This window comes from Schistocerca serialis, chromosome 4 (assembly GCF_023864345.2).
Source record: "Schistocerca serialis cubense isolate TAMUIC-IGC-003099 chromosome 4, iqSchSeri2.2, whole genome shotgun sequence".
In the NCBI taxonomy this organism is placed as follows: domain Eukaryota; kingdom Metazoa; phylum Arthropoda; class Insecta; order Orthoptera; family Acrididae; genus Schistocerca; species Schistocerca serialis.
The window spans coordinates 188,173,599-188,193,670 of NC_064641.1; the positions used below are offsets into that span (position 1 = coordinate 188,173,599).

At 42.7% G+C, this 20,072-nt stretch overlaps 1 protein-coding gene across 1 annotated transcript in view; it reads left to right on the top strand.

Annotated features, from left to right (window-relative positions):
• LOC126474063 (SUMO-activating enzyme subunit 2) overlaps nucleotides 1–18,846 on the top strand; it is a 132,809-nt gene extending 113,963 nt beyond the window's left edge. Inside the window, exon 12 of the mRNA XM_050101473.1 lies at nucleotides 18,220–18,846. Within this exon, the coding sequence (XP_049957430.1) occupies nucleotides 18,220–18,392 (173 nt within the window). The 3' untranslated portion in view covers nucleotides 18,393–18,846. The remainder of the gene's footprint in view (nucleotides 1–18,219) is intronic.
• The last annotated feature ends 1,226 nt before the right edge of the window (nucleotides 18,847–20,072 follow it).

A 20,072-nucleotide genomic window follows, 5' to 3' on the forward strand; every position in this document is an offset into this window, starting at 1 on the left:
AACTAGACTGTTTCTCTTGTTTGTCTTTATGTTGTCTGTCATATTGCAGGTCAATTACTTCAAGCTGCAGATCACGTGTCATCCATATTCACTGAATATGGAAAGGAAAACATGAAAATCACCCTCTAGGGGTTTAACATTGTTAAATCAAAACTGGAATTCTTCCTTAGAATTACATGGAATGTGTGAATAGTGTTCTAAGTCTGTTAATCCAGTCCTTCAATGAAAACAATTTTGGGAAGTGAACTTTTATTTCCTTTTTGCATACAATTCTCCCAAAGTGATAGTTTCATTTTGAATGCTTGTCTACAGTCGATGAAGTCTGTTATCCTGAAGTGAAGTGTTCAAGTTGTTCAAATGACCGTAATGGCTCTTGTTAATGGCTGGCTCAGTTCAGGAACATATATTACTCATTTCTGTAAACATATTTATCTCATCCATAATATAGTAAAATCGATCTAACAGTTGGCCACAACTAAGCCAGGTCACCTCTTTGTAATAAGGTAGACTGGCTGTCGATTCAAGGAAGTTCTTAAATTGGCAGTGTTTAGAAGTCCACACTTCCGTGTATGATTAGTCGTGCAAAAACTACCACTCATCACATTTTTCAAAGAGAAACTCGTCGCACATAAATTTTCCTGGTGAATCGTGTAGTGGGCATAGGTGATTTCATTGGATACTGCTGTTTTTCATTTTCTCTTTCAGTTGCACTGCAAATCGTGATCTGTTTCTCAAAATGGCTTGGTGCTCTCTTTGCAGAAATATAAACTAATAAATTCCATGACATACCCATATTTTCTATGCTTTCTTCAACACTGCTAAGAATATCACATCCAGTTGCCGTGTTCTTCATTGCTACTAAGTCCAGGAATTCTTCTCTGACCTCAAGTTCACTGTGTGCACTGCAGATGAACATAGCTAGTGGGCCTGTGCTCAGTGTTATCTGCACTTTCGAGTTGTAAGGAGTGTGCAACAAGCTGTGCAAGTTGATTCTGAATGTTATCTGCCATATCCTGTTTGCGGCGTGATTGTCATGTTTGATAACAGCAACCTCCTCTTCAGAAAGCTTTCTTTTAAAGTCTAAAATCTCTGGCACATGCTGAGGTTTCTCACATTTCCCTTTTACATATTTTTTGATGTGTTAAGATATGTAGTGCCTTAGTAAATTGAACTTCCAAAAAGTATTCAGTGTCTTGTGACACACTAAACATTTTGCTAACCCATCTTTTTGTATAGAAAGATGGGATTCCTTTCTCTGCAGACTGAAGTGTGAAGACATTGTCAGTGTTATTCGGTGCTGCCGTGCAATTACTGCTATTAGGTGATACTGCTGTCAAAATGTGCCCACACCCCACCCACCCAGCCTCCCAGCAACCAACCAACCTAACAACCCACCCACCCACCCATTTCGCAGTTGGTGCCCCTCCTCTGTTGTCATGACCTGACTGTGCACACATCTCTCTCACTCTCCACCATGGCCACTACTGCTCTCCTCTCAAGCAGACGCCTGAGCAGCTGCGGGTACTCTCACTCAAAACCAGTGAGTTGTTAAGCTCTGTTTTAAGAATTGAAAGTGAACAGCAGTTTATATTTTGACGATCGGTGCATGTTCTAAAATACTGGAAATTCATTTTGTAATTATATGCCGTTATTGGGTTTGGTATTTTTGTCATGAGGATTTTATTTATGCCAAAGGGACATGGAAAGTTGCATATTTTAATACCTCTGTCTTCTATAACTTCAAGTTTTCTGTTATAATTTGTTTTGTATGTGGCATCATATCTGATAATATTCACACAACTTTCTGAATCTCTTCCCTGAGAAGATGCCAGATGAGACTGAGGGAAGTCATGGTTGTATCTCCTTACAAGCTCAACTAGCCTTTCAAAACTTTCCAGAAGCCCAAAAAAGTAAACATGAGGAAGCAGTTCTGGTAATGTTGTGTACGCACACAGCCTCTGGATATGTCTCGGATATCTTACTTCACCCAATTCCCGTAGCCTCTAAGTTATATAGACCATTGTTAAAAATTCATTTCTGCTGTAGAAATTCATAGTAACCCCCAAAAGGGATTAATTCTCTGTGAAATAAGTGTCATCATTTTGTTTCATAACCTTGTCCTTCTCAGCTTAAATATTACCTACATTAGATAGAATAGTGTGCAAATTAGAAGGTGAGTGTGTGACTCATTTATTACTGCGAGAGGAGGGTGGTATATTGTGGTGGCACTTGTGTGTTCTCTTAAAATTCCACACCACACTATTCAACTCTTATCTGCCTGGGCAGTAGCAACACTGGGTTATGCACTACTAGAAGACTTGTTTCTGTTTCTCGAAAAACTTTGGTGCTCTGAAAGATAGCATTATCTTTTGTTAATTTAATACTTGTGGTATTTATTTTACATCACCCAAAAGTAACGCTATAGTGTCTAAATAGCCTCACTGCTGTTAAACTAGCATAAAAAATCTATGTAGATGTTCTGACTGTACCCCGAAGCTCAAATTACAGCTAAGCGTTACAGAAAGGTGCTTTTTGGCAGATACATCATGCACTGTCCCTGGCCACTGTACAACACTTAACCATTTGTTTCTTATGTGCACACCACTTATTGAGGAGCACAGGCATATATTGCCTGAAACTGGCTTCTAGTTGTTTACAGTTAAACTTTCTACGCATGTTTTTGATGCAGCAGTAATTTTCATAAGTTTTGTTTTTATCTGTATAAAATTAATTATACTCTGCTCTACTTGATATTTTATTTGTTGACAGTGGAAGCGGAATAGATTTATATTCATGCATCACATTCTCTAAAATTTATACTTAGGCCTGATTTATATTGCCTGCAGTAATTATTGGAAGGTTTATAGTTGAACACAGTTTCACAACCAGAATGTCTACTGGATTGACTGCCATTGATCTTGTGCAACTCTGATCATGGATGTGACGTAAGGCTTTTGTCTAGTTTTCCCCCACACCTCTCCAATAAAATGCTATAGTAATGTCCCATTAGTTTCCCATCTTAGTCTTAGATGCACAACAAAGTTAACTTGAATACACATAGATCATAGATGACACTATTCATGCTCATGGTACACATGACTTCCATAGGGAGACTTGGATTTTTTATTGTAGAAATGACAACCACTACAGTATTAATTGCCAAATTGTTAGTAAGTCATGTCCCATCAACAGTTATGTATTATAAATATGTCAGTTATTAATTATATATCTAAAAACATCTGTATATGTATGGATGGATGTGTGTGTGTGTGCGCAAGTGTATACCCGTCCTTTTTTCCCCCTAAGGTAAGTCTTTCCGCTCCCGGGATTGGAATGACTCCTTACCCTCTCCCTTAAAACCCACTTCCTTTCGTCTTTCCCTCTCCTTCCCTCTTTCCTGATGAGGCAACAGTTTGTTGCGAAAGCTTGAATTTTGTGTGTATGTTTGTGGTTGTTTGTGTGTCTGTCGACCTGCCAGCACTTTCATTTGGTATATTTCTTATAAGACATTACTTTTTGTATGTTGTATAGTTTCATGTATCCATTTCATTGTAATTCGTCTTGCCTTATATGTAATGTTCCCTAGTTTCCAGAATGAGATTTTCACTCTGCAGCGGAGTGTGCGCTGATATGAAACTTCCTGGCAGATTAAAACTGTGTGCCCGACTGAGGCTCGAACTTGGGACCTTTGCCTTTCCCAGGCAAGTGCTCTACCATCTGAGCTACCAAAGCACGACTCGCGCCCAGTCCTCACAGCTTTACTTCTGCCAGTATATCGTCTCCTACCTTCCAAACTTTACAGAAGCTCTCCTGCGAACCATGCAGAACTAGCACTCCTGAAAGAAAGGATATTGCGGAGACATGGCTTAGCCACAGCCTGGGGGATGTTTCCAGAACGAGATTTTCACTCTGCAGCAGAGTGTGCGCTGATATGAAAGAGCTTCTGTAAAGTTTGGAAGGTAGGAGACGAGATACTGGCAGAAGCAAAGCTGTGAGGACCGGGCGTGAGTCGTGCTTCGGTAGCTCAGATGGTAGAGCAATTGCCCGTGAAAGGCAAAGGTCCCGAGTTCGAGTCTCAGTCGGGCACACAGTTTTAATCTGCCAGGAAGTTTCAATGTTCCCTAGTGTTTACCAATGGGGCCCTTGCTGTGGCTGGGTGACACCCATGCGGAAAGCCCCCCCAATTGATGTGGGTGGTATCAGGACGGATGCTTTCCGTATGAAATGTATCAAGCTCCAAAAATCTGGCCGTTCTACAGCCATCTCTTTGGTTGGTAACGGATCATTGAATGTTCCCTTTTGTGACCCTACGGCCTCCCTTTTCCTGGCTACACCCAGGGAGGAGGGACAGGGACACTTTGCCGTCACAAAGCCATTATTTTTGGGTGACAGTATCAAAGACAAGTGTATGAAGCCTCTCAGTAAGATGCAGTCGGATTCCCTGTTGCTCAAAACTTCTTTAGCCGCACAATCTGCAGGTATTTACGCTTGTGATCATCTTGGCAAAGTTCTAGTGTCCATTACATCTCGACAGTCTTTGAATATGGTTCAGGGAGCCATTTTTCATAGGGACCTCATTCTTCAAACTAAGTCTGGGCCAATCTGGAATGACGGGGCATTCATTTTGTTCGGTATATGCAGAAAGGCCATAAGGACAGTCACACCGATACCAGTGCCTTTATTCTGGCTTTTGAGGGAGATACCCTCACACAAAAGGTCAAACTTGCGTGTTATCGATGTGACATGAAGCTGTACATCCCGCCACCCATGAGGTGCTTCTGGCGCTCGGCTCATCTTCTCGATGTATGGCAGACCCTCAGTGTGGTGAATGTGGACACCCACTCCATGAGAAGAGCCTGTGTTCCACCACCCGTGCTTTTTAATTGTCATGACCATCGCTCTCCACACTCAGCAGATTGCCTGACTTATAAGAAAGAAAAAAGGTGCAAAAGTATAAGTCGCCTGATCGTGTATCTTGCACTGAGGCTCATCAGAAATATGACAGACTTCATCCTGTACTGATAACTTCTACTTTTGCCTCTGTTATGTCCTTAACCCAGTTCCATCCCCCTCTCCTCTTCTCCCCCCCCCCCCCCTCCCCTTCAGTTCCAACTCTCCACCCCCTCCAATTTCTGATCCCTCTCCCCAGCTGAAAAAGTTTCCCCTTCGTCGGCACCCTCCGGTGTTGGGGCTCCCTCCTGGGACTCTTCTCCCCAGCACCTCTCAGGCTGTGGACCTGCTACCACAACTCAGCCACAGGACACAGTCAGTGTGCCCCAAGGTAACCTGCTCTCTTTCGGTCTTGGAGCATCCTGCTCTCACTCCATGCATTAAACCCCCCCCCCCTTTCCCTCCCTTCCCCAAGAGTTGCCATCTCCCCCCTCGCAACCCGAGTCAGGCAGCAGTAGCCGACCGAGACAGACGCAGCAACAGGGAAATGAACGGCTTTTGTCATTTACGAGTTCCTAACCGGGAGCGAATTTTATTATATCACCTGTGTGCTTTAATAGTTCAGTTTCTTGTGTTTCTGCGTGTAAATTTAATATCCAATAGCCACAGTTGTCGGGTTTTCATTTGCGTCGGAAAGTAAACCAATTTTGTGACATTTTAAAACTTCCTAATCAGGGGCAAATTATTTAGTTCCACCTGAGTGCTCAGTAGATAGGTTTTTGAATATCTGCGTATTACTAGTCCCAGTTCGTGCGTTTTCGTCAGGATCTACAGTAGAGTTGCGCAGCACGTGCCGATAGTCCGTTTATCTGCATAGTTTAGTTTTCCATGGCCTTTAGTATGGACAGGGACTGCGATTGTTGTGTGTGGATGTGAGCCGAGTTGGTGACACTTCGCTCTCAGCTTCAGGCTGTGATGGCTTTGGTTACACAGCTTGAGGCTGCAGTGGATGGGTACCACTGTTGTGGGCTGGCCGTGGGGATCCAATGGACGTTCAGCATGTCTGAGTCCTCCGATCAGTCCTCTCCGGTGGCCAACCCAGTTACTGCTAGCACTGAGGCTGACCCCTCACCTGTGGCCCAGTGGGAGGTCACGCCAGGGTGAAGCAGGCGGTGAAAGACTTCCCAGGCAGCCGCACATAAGGCCTCCCTAGTTTGTCTGACAAACAAGTTCCAGGCACTGTCTGTGGCTGACACTGTCTCCGAGCCAGATGCTGTCGCCTGTCCTATTTCAGAGGAAACCACTCAGCCTGCAAGATACGGGCAAACACAGATGGTGGGATTATTGGTAGTTGGGAGCTCCAACGTTAGTCACGTTATGGGGCCCTTTAGGGACTTGGCCGACAAGGAGGGTAAGAAATCCAATGTGCACTCCGTGTGCATACCGGGTGGAGTCATTCCAGATGTGGAAAGGGTCCTCCCGTATGCCATGAAGAGCACAGGGTGCAGCCAACTGCAGGTGAGCTGACCATTTCCAGCATAGTCGACAGGACCGATTGCAGACCTCTAGTACAGAGCCGAATGTAGGGTCTGAATCAGAGGCTCAGACGGTTCTGCGACCGTGTGGGCTGCAGATTCCTCGACTTGAGCCAAAGGGTGGTTGGGTTTCGGGTTCCACTAAATAGGTCAGGTGTCCACTACATGCAGGAGGCTGCTACACGGGTAGCAGGGGCTGTGTGGCGTGGACTGGGCGGTTTTTTAGGTTAGAGGGTATTGGGAAAACACAAGAAGGGCTTCAGTCACAAAGGGTGCAGGCTGAACACAGGAAAAACGTAAATACAGGAACCATTGGTGTAACAGTTGTAAATTGTTGCCGCTGTGTTGGGGAAAGTAGCAGAGCTCCAAGCACTAATAGAAAGCACTGATGCTCAGATCGTTATAGACTCTGAAAGCTGGCTAAAGCCGGATATAAGCTCAGCCGAAATTTTTGCGAAGAACCTAACGGTGTTTCGAAAAGATAGGCTAAACACGGTTGGCGGTGGTGTGTTTGTTGCTGTCAGAAGTAGTTTAACTTGTCGCGAAATTGAAGTAGATATTTCCTGTGAGTTAGTTTGGGCAGAGGTCATTGTTGGCAACCGGAATAAAATAATAATTGAATCCTTTTACCGACGTCCCAATTCAGATGATACAGTTGCTAAAAGGTTCAAAGATAGCTTGAGTTTGATTTCAAACATGTACCCAACTCATACCATATTAGTTGGTGGTGACTTTTATTTCCCCTCAATATGTTGGCGGAAATACATGTTTAATTCTGGAGGTACGCATAAAATATCATCCGAAATTGTGCTAAACGTATTCTCTGAAAATTATTTTGAGCAGTTAGTTCATGAGCCCACGCAAATGGTAAACGGTTGTGAAAACACACCTGACCTCTTAGCAACAAACAATCCTGAGTTAATAACGAGCATCAAAACCGATTCAGCGATTAGTGAACACAGGGTTGTCGTAGCGAGATTGAATACTGTAATCCCCAAATCCTTGAAAAATAAGCGAAAATTATACCTATTCAAAAAAGCAGATAAAAATTCACTTGATGCCTTCCTGAGAGACAATCTCCACTCATTCCAAATTAATAATATAAGTGTAGACCAGATGTGGCTTAAATTCAAAGAAATAGTATCGGCAGCAATTGAGAGATTTATACTAAATAAATTAACAAACTACGGAGCTGATCTTCCTTGGTATGCAAAACGGGTTAGAACACTGTTGCAGAAACAGCAGAACAAACGTCAAATTTAAACAGATGCAAAATCACAAAGATTGGCGATCTTTTACAGAAGCTCGGAATTTAGTGCGGACTTCAATGCGAGATGCCTATAACAGTTTCCACAACGAAACTTTGTCTCGAAACCTGGTAGAAAATCCAAACAGATTCTGGTCGTATGTAAAGTACGTTAGCGCAAGAAACAATCAATGCCTTCTCTGCGCGATAACAATGGAGATACTATTGAAGACAGTGCTGCCAAGGCAGAGTTACTAAACACAGCCTTCCAAAATGCCTTCACAAAAGAAGTAGTAAATATTCCAGAATTCGAATTGAGAACAGCTGCCAACATGAGTAACGTAGAAGTAAATATCCTCGGTGTAGTGAAGCAGCTCAAATCACTTAATAAAAGCAAGTCTTCTGGTCCAGACTGTATACCAATTAGGTTCCTTTCGGAATACACTGATGCCTTAGCTCCATACTTAACAATCATATACCACCGTTTGCTCAACGAAAGATCCGTACCCAAAGACTGGAAAGTTGCACAGGTCACACCAATATTCAAGAAAGGTAGTAGGAGTAATCCACTAAATTACAGGCCCATATCGTTAACATCGATATGCAGCAGTATTTTAGAACATACATTGTGTTCGAACATTATGAATTACCTTGAAGAAAACAGTCTATTGACACACAGTCAACATGGGTTTAGAAGACATTGTTCCTGCGAAACACAACTAACTCTTTATTCACATGAAGTTTTGAGTGCTATTGACAAGGGATTTCAGATCGATTCCGTATTTCAGGATTTCCAGAAGGCTTTTGACGCTGTAACACACAAGCAGCTTGTAGTGAAACTGAGTGCTTATCGAATATCGTCTCAGTTATGTGACTGGATTTGTGATTTCCTGGCAGAGAGCTAACAGTTCGTAGTAATTGACAGAAAGTCATCGAGTAAAACACAAGTGATTTCTAGCGTTACCCAAGGTAGTGTTATAGCCATTTGCTGTTCCTTATCTATATTAACGGAGCGTGAAATGTCAGATCCCTTAAGCAGGCAGGTAAAGATAGATACGAAGGCCATGCCTACCACAGTAGTTCAAGTTTATATGCCAAACGAAGAGATTGATGAAATGTATGATTCGATAAAAGAAATTATTCAGATAATGAAGGGGGACGAAAATTTAATACTCACAGGTGACTGGAATTCGATAATAGGAAAAGGAAGAGAAGGAAACGTAGTAGGTGAATATGGAATTGGGTTAAGGAATGAAAGAGGAAGCCGCCTGGTAGGATTTTGCGCAGAGCATAACTTAATCATAGCGAATACTTGGTTCAAGAATCATAAAAGAAGGTTGTATACGTGGAAGATACTGGAAGGTGTCAGATAGATTACATAATGGTAAGACAGAGATTTAGGAACCAGGTTTTAAATTGTAAGACATTTCCAGGGGCAGATGTGGACTCTGACCACAATCTATTGGTTCTGAACTGTAGATTAAAGCTGAAGAAATTGCAAAAAGATGGGAATTTAAGGAGATGGGACCTGAATAAATTGAAAGAACCAGAGGTTGTAGAGTGTTTCAGGGAGAGCATTAGGGAACGATTGGCAAGAATGGGGGAAAGAAATGCAGCAGAAAAAGAATGGGTAGCTTTGAGAGATGAAATAGTGGAAGCAGCAGAGGATCAAGTAGGTAAAAAGACGAGGGCTAATAGAAATCCTTGGGTAACAGAAGAGATATTGAATTTAATTGATGAAAGGAGAAAATATGAAAATGCAGTAAATGAAGCAGGCAAAAAGGAATACAAATGTCTCAAAAATGAGATCGACAGGAAGTGCAAAATGGCTAAGCAGGGTTGGCTAGAGGACAAATGTAAGGATGTAGAAGCATGTATCACTAGGGGTAAGATAGATACTGCCTGCAGGAAAATTAGAGGCCTTTGGAGAAAAAAAAAGCACTTGCATGAATATCAAGAGCTCAGTTGGAAACCCAGTTCTAAGCAAAGAAGGGAAGCAGAAAGGTGGAAGGAGTATATAGAGGGTCTATACAAGGGCGATGTTCTTGAGGACAATATTATGGAAATGGAAGAGGAGGTAGAAGAAGATGAAATGGGAGATATGATACTGCTTGAAGAGTTTGACAGAGCACTGAAAGACCTAAGTCGAAACTAGGCCCCGGAGTAGACAACATTCCATTGGAACTACTGATAGCCTCGGGAGAGCCAGTCCTGACAAAACTCCACCATCTGGTGAGCAAGGTGTATGAGACAGGCGAAGTACCCACAGACTTCAAGAAGAATATAATAATTCCAATCCCAAAGAAAGCAGGTGCTGACAGATGTGAAAATTACTGAACTATCGGTTTAAACAAAAGCAAAACGAGGATAATGGAATGTAGTCGAATTAAATCGAGTGGTGCTGCGGGAATTAGATTAGGAAATGAGACGCTTAAAGTAGTAAATGAGTTTTGCTATTTGGGGAGCAAAATAACTGATGATGGCCGAAGTAGAGAGGATATAAAATGTAGACTGGCAATGGCAAGGAAAGTGTTTCTGAAGAAGAGAAATTTGTTAACATCGGGTATAGATTTAAGGGTCAGGAAGTTGTTTCTGAAAGTATTTGTATGGAGTGTAGCCATGTATGTAAGTGAAACGTGGACGATTAATAGTTTGGACAAGAAGAGAATAGAAGCTTTCAAAATGTGGTGCTACAGAAGAATGCTGAAGATTAGATGGGTAGATCATATAACTAATGAGGAGGTATTGAATAGAATTGGGGAGAAGAGAATTTTGTGGCACAACTTGACTAGAAGAAGAGATCGGTTGGTAGGACATATTCTGAGGCATCAAGGGATCACCAGTTTATTATTGGAGGGCTGTGTGGAGGGTAAAAATCATAGAGGGAGACCAAGAGATGAATACACTAAACAGATTCAGAAGGATGTAGGGTGCAGTAGGTACTGGGAGATGAAGAAGCTTGCACAGGATAGAGTAGCATGGAGAGCTGCATCAAACCAGTCTCAGGACTGAAGACCACAACAACAACAACAATAACAACTAAATTAACGATTTTGGAGACAATCTGAGCAGTCGTCGTCGGTTGTTTGCAGGTGATGCTGTCATTTATCGACTAATAAAGTCATCAGAAGACCAAAACAAACTTCAAAACAATTTAGAAGAAATATCAGAATGGTGCGATAAGTGGCAGTTGACCCTAAATAACGAAAGTGTGAGGTCATCCACATGAGTGTTAAAAGGAACTCGTTAAACTTCGGTTACACGATAAAGCAGTCTAATCTAAAAGCCGTTAATTCAACTAAATACCTTGTTATTACAATTACGAACAACTTAAATTGTAAGGAACACACAGAAAATGTTGCGGGGAAGGCTAACCAAAGACTGTGTTTTATTGACAGGACACTTAGAAAATGTAACAGACCTACTAAGGAGACTGCCTACACTACGCTTGTCCGTCCCCTTTTAGAATACTGCTGCATGGTGTGAGATCCTTACCAGATAGGACTGACGGAGTATATCGAAAAAGTTCAAAGAATGCAGCACGTTTTGTATTATTGCGAAATATGGGAGAGTGTGTTACAGAAATGATCCAGGATTTGGGCTGGACATCATTAAAAGAAAGGCATTTTTCGTTGCGACGGAATCTTCTCACGAAATTCGAGTCACCAACTTTCTCCTCCAAATGCGAAAATATTTTGTTGACACTGACCTACATAGGGAGGAACAATCACCATGATAAAAGAAGGGAAACCAGAGCTCGTACGGGAAGATATAGGTGTTCATTCTTTCCGCGCACTATATGAGATTGCAATAATAGAGAGTTGTGAAGGTGGTTCGATGAACCCTCTGGCAGGCCCTTAAATGTGTTTTGCAGATTATCCATGTAGATGTAGAGGAGTCTGACATCTTATTTGTGGATATCATCCCATCCTTGTTAATGACGGATGGTAACCCAGTGGCATGGTTGGCTCCAGCCTGTTTGCCTCCCATTTGGATATCCACTCTGTGCTTTCCAATGGAACTGTAGTGGATACTACCATCATCTCCCAGCGTTGCAATCCCTTATTGCCTTTTACTCGGCAGCTTGTGTTGCTCTCCAGGAATCTCATTTTACTGATGCTCACTCACCAACACTTCATGGGGTCCATGTTTTTTTTTTTTTTTTTTCAGAACCGGGCGGCCCTTTGAGGGCTTCCAGTGGTGTTTGCAGATCGGTCTGTATGGATATTGTTAGTACTTGGTGCCCACTCTGTAGCACATTGGAAGCAGTTGCCGTCCGAGTCCACTTACTCTCTGCAGTCAGGGTTTGCAGTCTCTATTTCCCTCTTGACAGTCTGCTGCCCTAACTGCCCTACTTCAGTACCTTGCCCGCTCCCTTCCTCTTCCTTGGGGATTTTAATGCCTATCACCCTTTGTGGGACAACATTTTTTCATCTAATCGGAGGCTCCAGATTGAATAATTTCTTGTGGACCATGACCTGTCCCTTCTTAATGATGTTTCCCATACCCATTTTGTTGCCACGTATGGCACTTTCTCTGCCATTGATAATTCACTCTGTTCCCCTCCCCTTCTTCTTTTCTTACACTAGTCGCTACAGGACGACCTCTATAATAGTGACCACTTCCCGTTGATTCACTTAACAATGTTCTCTGTGTCCCTTCCAGCGGTGGATTTGCAGCTTTGTATCATATCCCTTTTTGCTTAATCAAGGGCCAACTCTTGGGAGGCTACCCGTTTCTAATAAACTTTGCATAATCAAAGAGACTCCCACCACGTGATGTTCTTCCCTCTACCTCACCGGCGGGAATCTGCCATCTTCTGTCGTCTTCGTATTGGCCATACTAGGTTGACCCATAGTTTCTTACCCTGCAAAGAGCCACCCCCCACCCCTCCTTTGTAGTTGCGGAGCTTCCCTCACGATGGTCCATATTTTGCTGGACTCGCCCCCGCCTTTTGGCCCTTCACACTAAAAACACCTTCCAACAACCTTCCTTGTCAGAGTGATTGAGGATGACCCTCATATGGTTGTGTCTGTCCTCAGTTTTCTTTGCAAAAATGGTTCGTCCTGTCAGGTTTAAGTCTTTTAATTTTCCTCAGGAATTTGAGTCCCTCAGTTATCATAGAAATTGGTTACATAGGCCTTGACCTTTTCTTTGCACCAGCCAGATTCTCCCTGCTTTTTCCCTCCATTTTGTCTGGTCTATTGTTCAGTTTTGTTAACCCTTTTCTTGGGTCTTCTCCCACTAGTGTTGTCCTTGTATCGTGATGCTGATGTGGTGTGGGTGTCAGGAGAGGTTGGTGGCATTGCTGGTGCCCCTCGTCACAGTGTTACTGGGGCACCCCTGATCTTCCTGTTTCTACGTACCACACTCCTGTTCTTCCTCTTTCTGCTGCCCTGATCTCCCTTTTCCCTCTTTGTTTGCCAGTTATCCCTTCTCATTAACTGGACTGTGCCCTTTGTGTTGTTTCTCCCTTGATTCTGTCCTCTTAGATCATGGGATCGATGATCTCACTGTTTAGTTCCTTCCTCTCATCCCCGCCCCAAAAAAGAATAAACCAACCATATACATATATATCAGAAAAGGAATTATTTATGAAGTATATGCAGTTGTCATTGGGAATTGCTGTGGTGAAATGTTCAATTTATTTATTTATTTTTTAAATTGGCCTGTTCGTTTAAAGTAATGTCAAAATGTTTTGTTATATATGTTAAAATTACATAAAAGGCAAGTCAAATTACAATGAACTGAAATCACAGATATATATCTAAAAACAAAGATGATGTGACTTACCAAATGAAAGTGCTGGCAGGTCGACAGACACACAAACAAACACAAACATACACACAAAATTCAAGCTTTCGCAACAAACTGTTGCCTCATCAGGAAAGAGGGAAGGAGAGGGGAAGACGAAAGGAAGTGGTTTTAAAGGAGAGGGTAAGGAGTCATTCCAATCCCGGGAGCGGAAAGACTTACCTTAGGGGGAAAAAAGGACAGGTATACACTCGCACACACGCACATATCCATCCACACATACAGACACAAGCAGACATATTTAAAGACAAAGAGTTTGGGCAGAGATGTCAGTCGAGGCAGAAGTGTAGAGGCAAAGAAGTTGTTGAAAGACAGGTGAGGTATGAGTGGCGGCAACTTGAAATTAGCGGAGATTGAGGCCTGGCGGATGACGAGAAGAGAGGATATACTGAAGGGCAAGTTCCCATCTCCGGAGTTCGGATAGGTTGGTGTTGGTGGGAAGTATCCAGATAACCCGGACGGTGTAACACTGTGCCAAGACGTGCTGGCCGTGCACCAAGGCATGTTTAGCCACAGGGTGATCCTCATTACCAACAAACACTGTCTGCCTGTGTCCATTCATGCGAATGGACAGTTTGTTGCTGGTCATTCCCACATAGAATGCGTCACAGTGTAGGCAGGTCAGTTGGTAGATCACGTGGGTGCTTTCACACGTGGCTCTGCCTTTGATCGTGTACACCTTCCGGGTTACAGGACTGGAGTAGGTGGTGGTGGGAGGGTGCATGGGACAGGTTTTACACCGGGGGCGGTTACAAGGGTAGGAGCCAGAGGGTAGGGAAGGTGGTTTGGGGATTTCATAGGGATGAACTAAGAGGTTACGAAGGTTAGGTGGACGGCGGAAAGACACTCTTGGTGGAGTGGGGAGGATTTCATGAAGGATGGATCTCATTTCTGGGCAGGATTTTAGGAAGTCGTATCCCTGCTGGAGAGCCACATTCAGAATCTGATCCAGTCCCGGAAAGTATCCTGTCACAAGTGGGGCACTTTTGTGGTTCTTCTGTGGGAGGTTCTGGGTTTGAGAGGATGAGGAAGTTGCTCTGGTTATTTGCTTCTGTACCAGGTCGGGAGGGTAGTTGCGGGATGCGAAAGCTGTTGTCAGGTTGTTGGTGTAATGCTTCAGGGATTCCGGACTGGAGCAGATTCGTTTGCCACGAAGACCTAGGCTGTAGGGAAGGAGCCTAGGTCTTCGTGGCAAACGAATCTGCTCCAGTCCGGAATCCCTGAAGCATTACACCAACAACCTGACAACAGCTTTCGCATCCCGCAACTACCCTCCCGACCTGGTACAGAAGCAAATAACCAGAGCAACTTCCTCATCCTCTCAAACCCAGAACCTCCCACAGAAGAACCACAAAAGTGCCCCACTTGTGACAGGATACTTTCCGGGACTGGATCAGATTCTGAATGTGGCTCTCCAGCAGGGATACGACTTCCTAAAATCCTGCCCAGAAATGAGATCCATCCTTCATGAAATCCTCCCCACTCCACCAAGAGTGTCTTTCCGCCGTCCACCTAACCTTCGTAACCTCTTAGTTCATCCCTATGAAATCCCCAAACCACCTTCCCTACCCTCTGGCTCCTACCCTTGTAACCGCCCCCGGTGTAAAACCTGTCCCATGCACCCTCCCACCACCACCTACTCCAGTCCTGTAACCCGGAAGGTGTACACGATCAAAGGCAGAGCCACGTGTGAAAGCACCCACGTGATCTACCAACTGACCTGCCTACACTGTGACGCATTCTATGTGGGAATGACCAGCAACAAACTGTCCATTCGCATGAATGGACACAGGCAGACAGTGTTTGTTGGTAATGAGGATCACCCTGTGGCTAAACATGCCTTGGTGCACGGCCAGCACGTCTTGGCACAGTGTTACACCGTCCGGGTTATCTGGATACTTCCCACCAACACCAACCTATCCGAACTCCGGAGATGGGAACTTGCCCTTCAGTATATCCTCTCTTCTCGTCATCCGCCAGGCCTCAATCTCCGCTAATTTCAAGTTGCCGCCACTCATACCTCACCTGTCTTTCAACAACTTCTTTGCCTCTACACTTCTGCCTCGACTGACATCTCTGCCCAAACTCTTTGTCTTTAAATATGTCTGCTTGTGTCTGTATGTGTGGATGGATATGTGCGTGTGTGCGAGTGTATACCTGTCCTTTTTTCCCCCTAAGGTAAGTCTTTCCGCTCCCGGGATTGGAATGACTCCTTACCCTCTCCTTTAAAACCACTTCCTTTCGTCTTCCCCTCTCCTTCCCTCTTTCCTGATGAGGCAACAGTTTGTTGCGAAAGCTTGAATTTTGTGTGTATGTTTGTGTTTGTTTGTGTGTCTGTCGACCTGCCAGCACTTTCATTTGGTAAGTCACATCATCTTTGTTTTTAGATATATATTTCCTACGTGGAATGTTTCCCTCTATTATAACCATATCATTAATTTGAAATCACAGATACATTGAAAGTAACTTATCGTAAAATATTTGTGTAATACAGATACCACTGATGATGCGCAATGCCGGAAATTAGTCTGGTGAAATAAAATACTACCACAAAGCAGCTTTTGTTGAATAATTAATTAATAAAATTACAAATTTTACGAGTTTTCAAGCTGCAGGGCACCAAATGAGCAATACATTCTTGCTCTAGAATTCACTGTATTACACGAGATAATTACTATGCCAATTGAGTTTTTCCACTCCATCCATCCCTGCCAGGTGCAAAAATTATTCTAAGTCATCTGGTTGAAAGTCAGAACTTTTTCCATAGCAAGCCCAGTGTATTTTAATTTTTCTTCATATCTTCTACGATCCTACTTTTAGTGATGTTTTAGAACACTACACTTTGGAATCTAATGTCATCCTAATAATAATGAGACCTTATGAATAAATCACATCATAAAATTACCAAGTACATTACTGTATCAGTCGGTTCAGGTGAAGGAGTGTTGTGTATTTATTCAAACAAGTCAGCTAGTCTTATCTCCAAATGAAATTTTTACCATATTGTTTGTGAAACAGTTACGTTACTGTCAGGCTAATCTAAAAGATTAACTTGCTGAATTGTGTATGCTGCAGATCAGGCGCGGCTCGTGGTTTCTATACTGGGGAATGCTGCGGCATTTATCAATCGGAGCCAATATAGACCTCTGGTTACATTACAGATTAGTCTGACATAAACAACTAAGAATTCAGGTGGAGGGGGGTGGGCAGATCACTCTCTACCCATAATTTTACGTACTGTGTCTTCTATAATCAGGTATTAATTTATTAAATATCATTAGAAGCTAACTTCAAGTTAAAATCTTTGGTTAGTGTTTTTATACGTCGTCATTACATTTTCTGACACTTTGCAGCAAATCGTATGAAAAGACGCGTTTCGGAGAGATCTTTAATGCGATGAATGTTAACTTTGCGGCTGCTTAATATTTTTGGTGTTTTCAGTTCTAAATTTAAGGCGTTTAATGTAGTTTACCTCCAAAGCTCGAAGCTAAATGTTTTCTGCTGGAATTATGCTTTTTCACCTTTGCGTGAAAATTCTTTAAGTCAGTGATACCAGTTTCAGTCCAGGCACTATCAGTACTGTTTGTACGAAGACAGGTGAAACAGAAAAATGCATTTTCCACTTCACAACCACTCAGCTGCATCGTACATTGCTCTATTAAAACTGCGTTTTTATCCTTGCCTAGATTTGCACTGTTTCTGTTCTTGATTGATCGTTAGATCGGGTCTGGGTGCACCAAGTTCTTTCACTTGCATCCTATGGCCGTGTTCCAAGTTTTTACCTATTAAATTGCACACTGAATTCATATTGTGCTGGTTTCACACTCGCGGTATGTCGCAGATATTCACAAGCAAGTAAAACTCACTAAAATCTTGCAAAATACACTCCGAAAAAGAAACTTGCTAATATCACACGATATCAACAAAATCAGTCAGCATCAGCAAGCAAGGAAAGTAAAGTCACGGGACAAATTTCGCGTACTTTGTCCTCTAATCACTTATGAAACTCTCGCTAGATGGCAGTACTGTGGTTACGGTTAGAGAGCCTGTAGTTACAGTAGTCTAGTGCACATTGGCGGGATATTTGCAAACTTATTGTAAATGTGGATAAAATAGCCAATGGTAGAAACAAAACAACTATGTAAAACATTATCAAAACAATAATACTTAACGTCGATTAATGACGCATTGAAGCGTAGTAGAGATGTGCAGAGACAGAGATTGGATAGCGAAGTTTGGGCTACTCTGCATTCCTTTATTACATAGATAGTGGAACGTGAAAAACATGTGGTGGTTGGTATGACACCCTTAGGCAGCAAGCTCTGAGCCTTCGGGTCACCCATAAAGAGCAGTACTATGTAGAAGCCACGCCCCCATACCGCTACTACATGCAGCTTACGGACGTTCCAAGGCGCAGCCTAAACACTACTAACCGTTCGGAAAACATCTATCGATACAAACAGTTCCAAAAACGTTGACCGTCGTTATTTTAATCGGAATGGGAAATGTGCGAAATTCGTCCTGATAATTTAAATTTTGTAATATGTTCTTGCGAAATTTACTTTAACAAATATTTTGGGGCGGCTCCGCCTCAGAGCCTTTAATTACGAGCCGCGCCTGCTGCAGATAAATCTGTTATCACAGTGTGCAAATTAATTGTCAGATTGTATATGTTGCCATTCCACTCCTTAGGCCCTCCAGTATTATGCATTTTTATAATAATTTTTCTTACAGGCACCACGGACAATGATGATGACGACATTGAAGTTGTCGATGCTGATGGTGTTAATGAAATAACCAAAACTGACCGAGAAGGAAAGAAAAGGAAGTCAACCAGTGATGAAGAAAACAGTATTTCAAAGAAACCTAAACTTCAAGACAGTGATATTGAAATTGTTGAGGTCTGATTATGGGACACCTGAATTGTGATATATATTATACTGCCACCAGTTGTCAGTTGTTGGCAAACTGCATTATTACTATTAAGACTCAGGTACTGTTTTAACCTTGAATGTAAGGATATTCCTGAATTGATGTGTGAGTGATAAGGATTTCAGTGTCATAATGTGTAATAATGCTGAATACGTGTCTCTTAGTATTACTTGTGAAACATTGTATGCAACAGTACATGACGATGATTATTACATAAGTAGAAACAGATGAAATATTTCATTAACACAGTAGTACCAATCCTGTTTGAATCTCCTAACACAATCTATTGATAACTGAATTATGGAAAAAAAATGTGTATAAGGTACTGTGTACTTTCCAGTTTATACAGAATGAATTTGTGCAGTATTGAATATATGAGAATTTCCTTTTTTTGTTTTTAAAATAAAATACTTCAGATTTTGTCATTTATTCATTATTTACAAATTAATTATTTCATTGGCCACTTTTCTTTAACCTACACTGCTTAAAATGTAGTGTGTAATGTGCTAACGATGGAGAGAAAAAAGATAAAAATTGGATTTTTTCAGTCACATTAATGTGAACACCACACACATTCAATGTCATTGTGCAATAACCACTCACGGACTGCAGGTGGTGGCTAGTAGCACTGGAAGGTGTGTAAAGTGGTTCTTTTTTTTTGGGGGGAGGGGGGGGGGGAGCACTACAAGAAACAGTGCAGTGCACTGCAGTCTTTGTCATAATGTGTAAATGGAGTGATTTATCTGATATCCAAGAGGGCACGATCGTCAGCTTTGGGACAGGGGTGGAAGCATTCCCACGATGACAAAGTATGTAAACTGTTCACAGCCTGGTTGAAGTATACTGTGCGGGGCAAAATGTCAGTATCTAAAACTGGTGCCATTGCAACCGTAGTGCAGCAGTGGCCATAGATGACAGGGGTGAAAGATGGCTGCAGCAGACGTGTATTGGCAGACGTGCAACTGTTGAATGACAACAGCCCAAATGAACCAAGGACTACCAATGGTGTCGCTTTAACAACCATTAAATGAACATAGCTGTGTATGTGCCTCTGCAGCAGGCGCAAGCTCCATGCACTCATGATGACTGCTGTTCATGGGCTCTGAAGGCTGGAATTCGCACTGGTGGCCTTTTCGATAAAACATGAGAAATGTATGAAAGCAAACACCCTGCAACAATCTTTGGAAGGGTCCAGGCCAGAGGAGAGAGCGTTACAGTCTCGGGAATGTTTTCGTGGAATTTCATGGTGATCTCGTCATTCTGGAAGGCACAGTGGATGAATAAAAGTTTGCGTCTATCACTGAGGACCATCTCCACCCCTACATGCAATTTGTTGCGTGTTGGCACGATGGCATCTACCAGCAGGACAGGGCAATGTGTCATCCAGCTTGCAGTGTATGTGCGCAGTTCGAAGAGCACCAAGATGAGTTTACTATACTGCCCAGGCCCCAAGACTCACCAGATTTAAACCCAACTGAGTATCTGTAGCACCACGTCGGTTGGGCTTTATGCATCATGGATCCTCAAACCGAGAAACCTAGTGCAGTTGGTCATGGCACTGAAATTGTCATGTCTCCACATCCCTGTTGGTACTTTCCAGAACCTCACTGGCTGTTGTCTTGCATATCTTACTGTGGTTCACGCTGCGAAAGGTG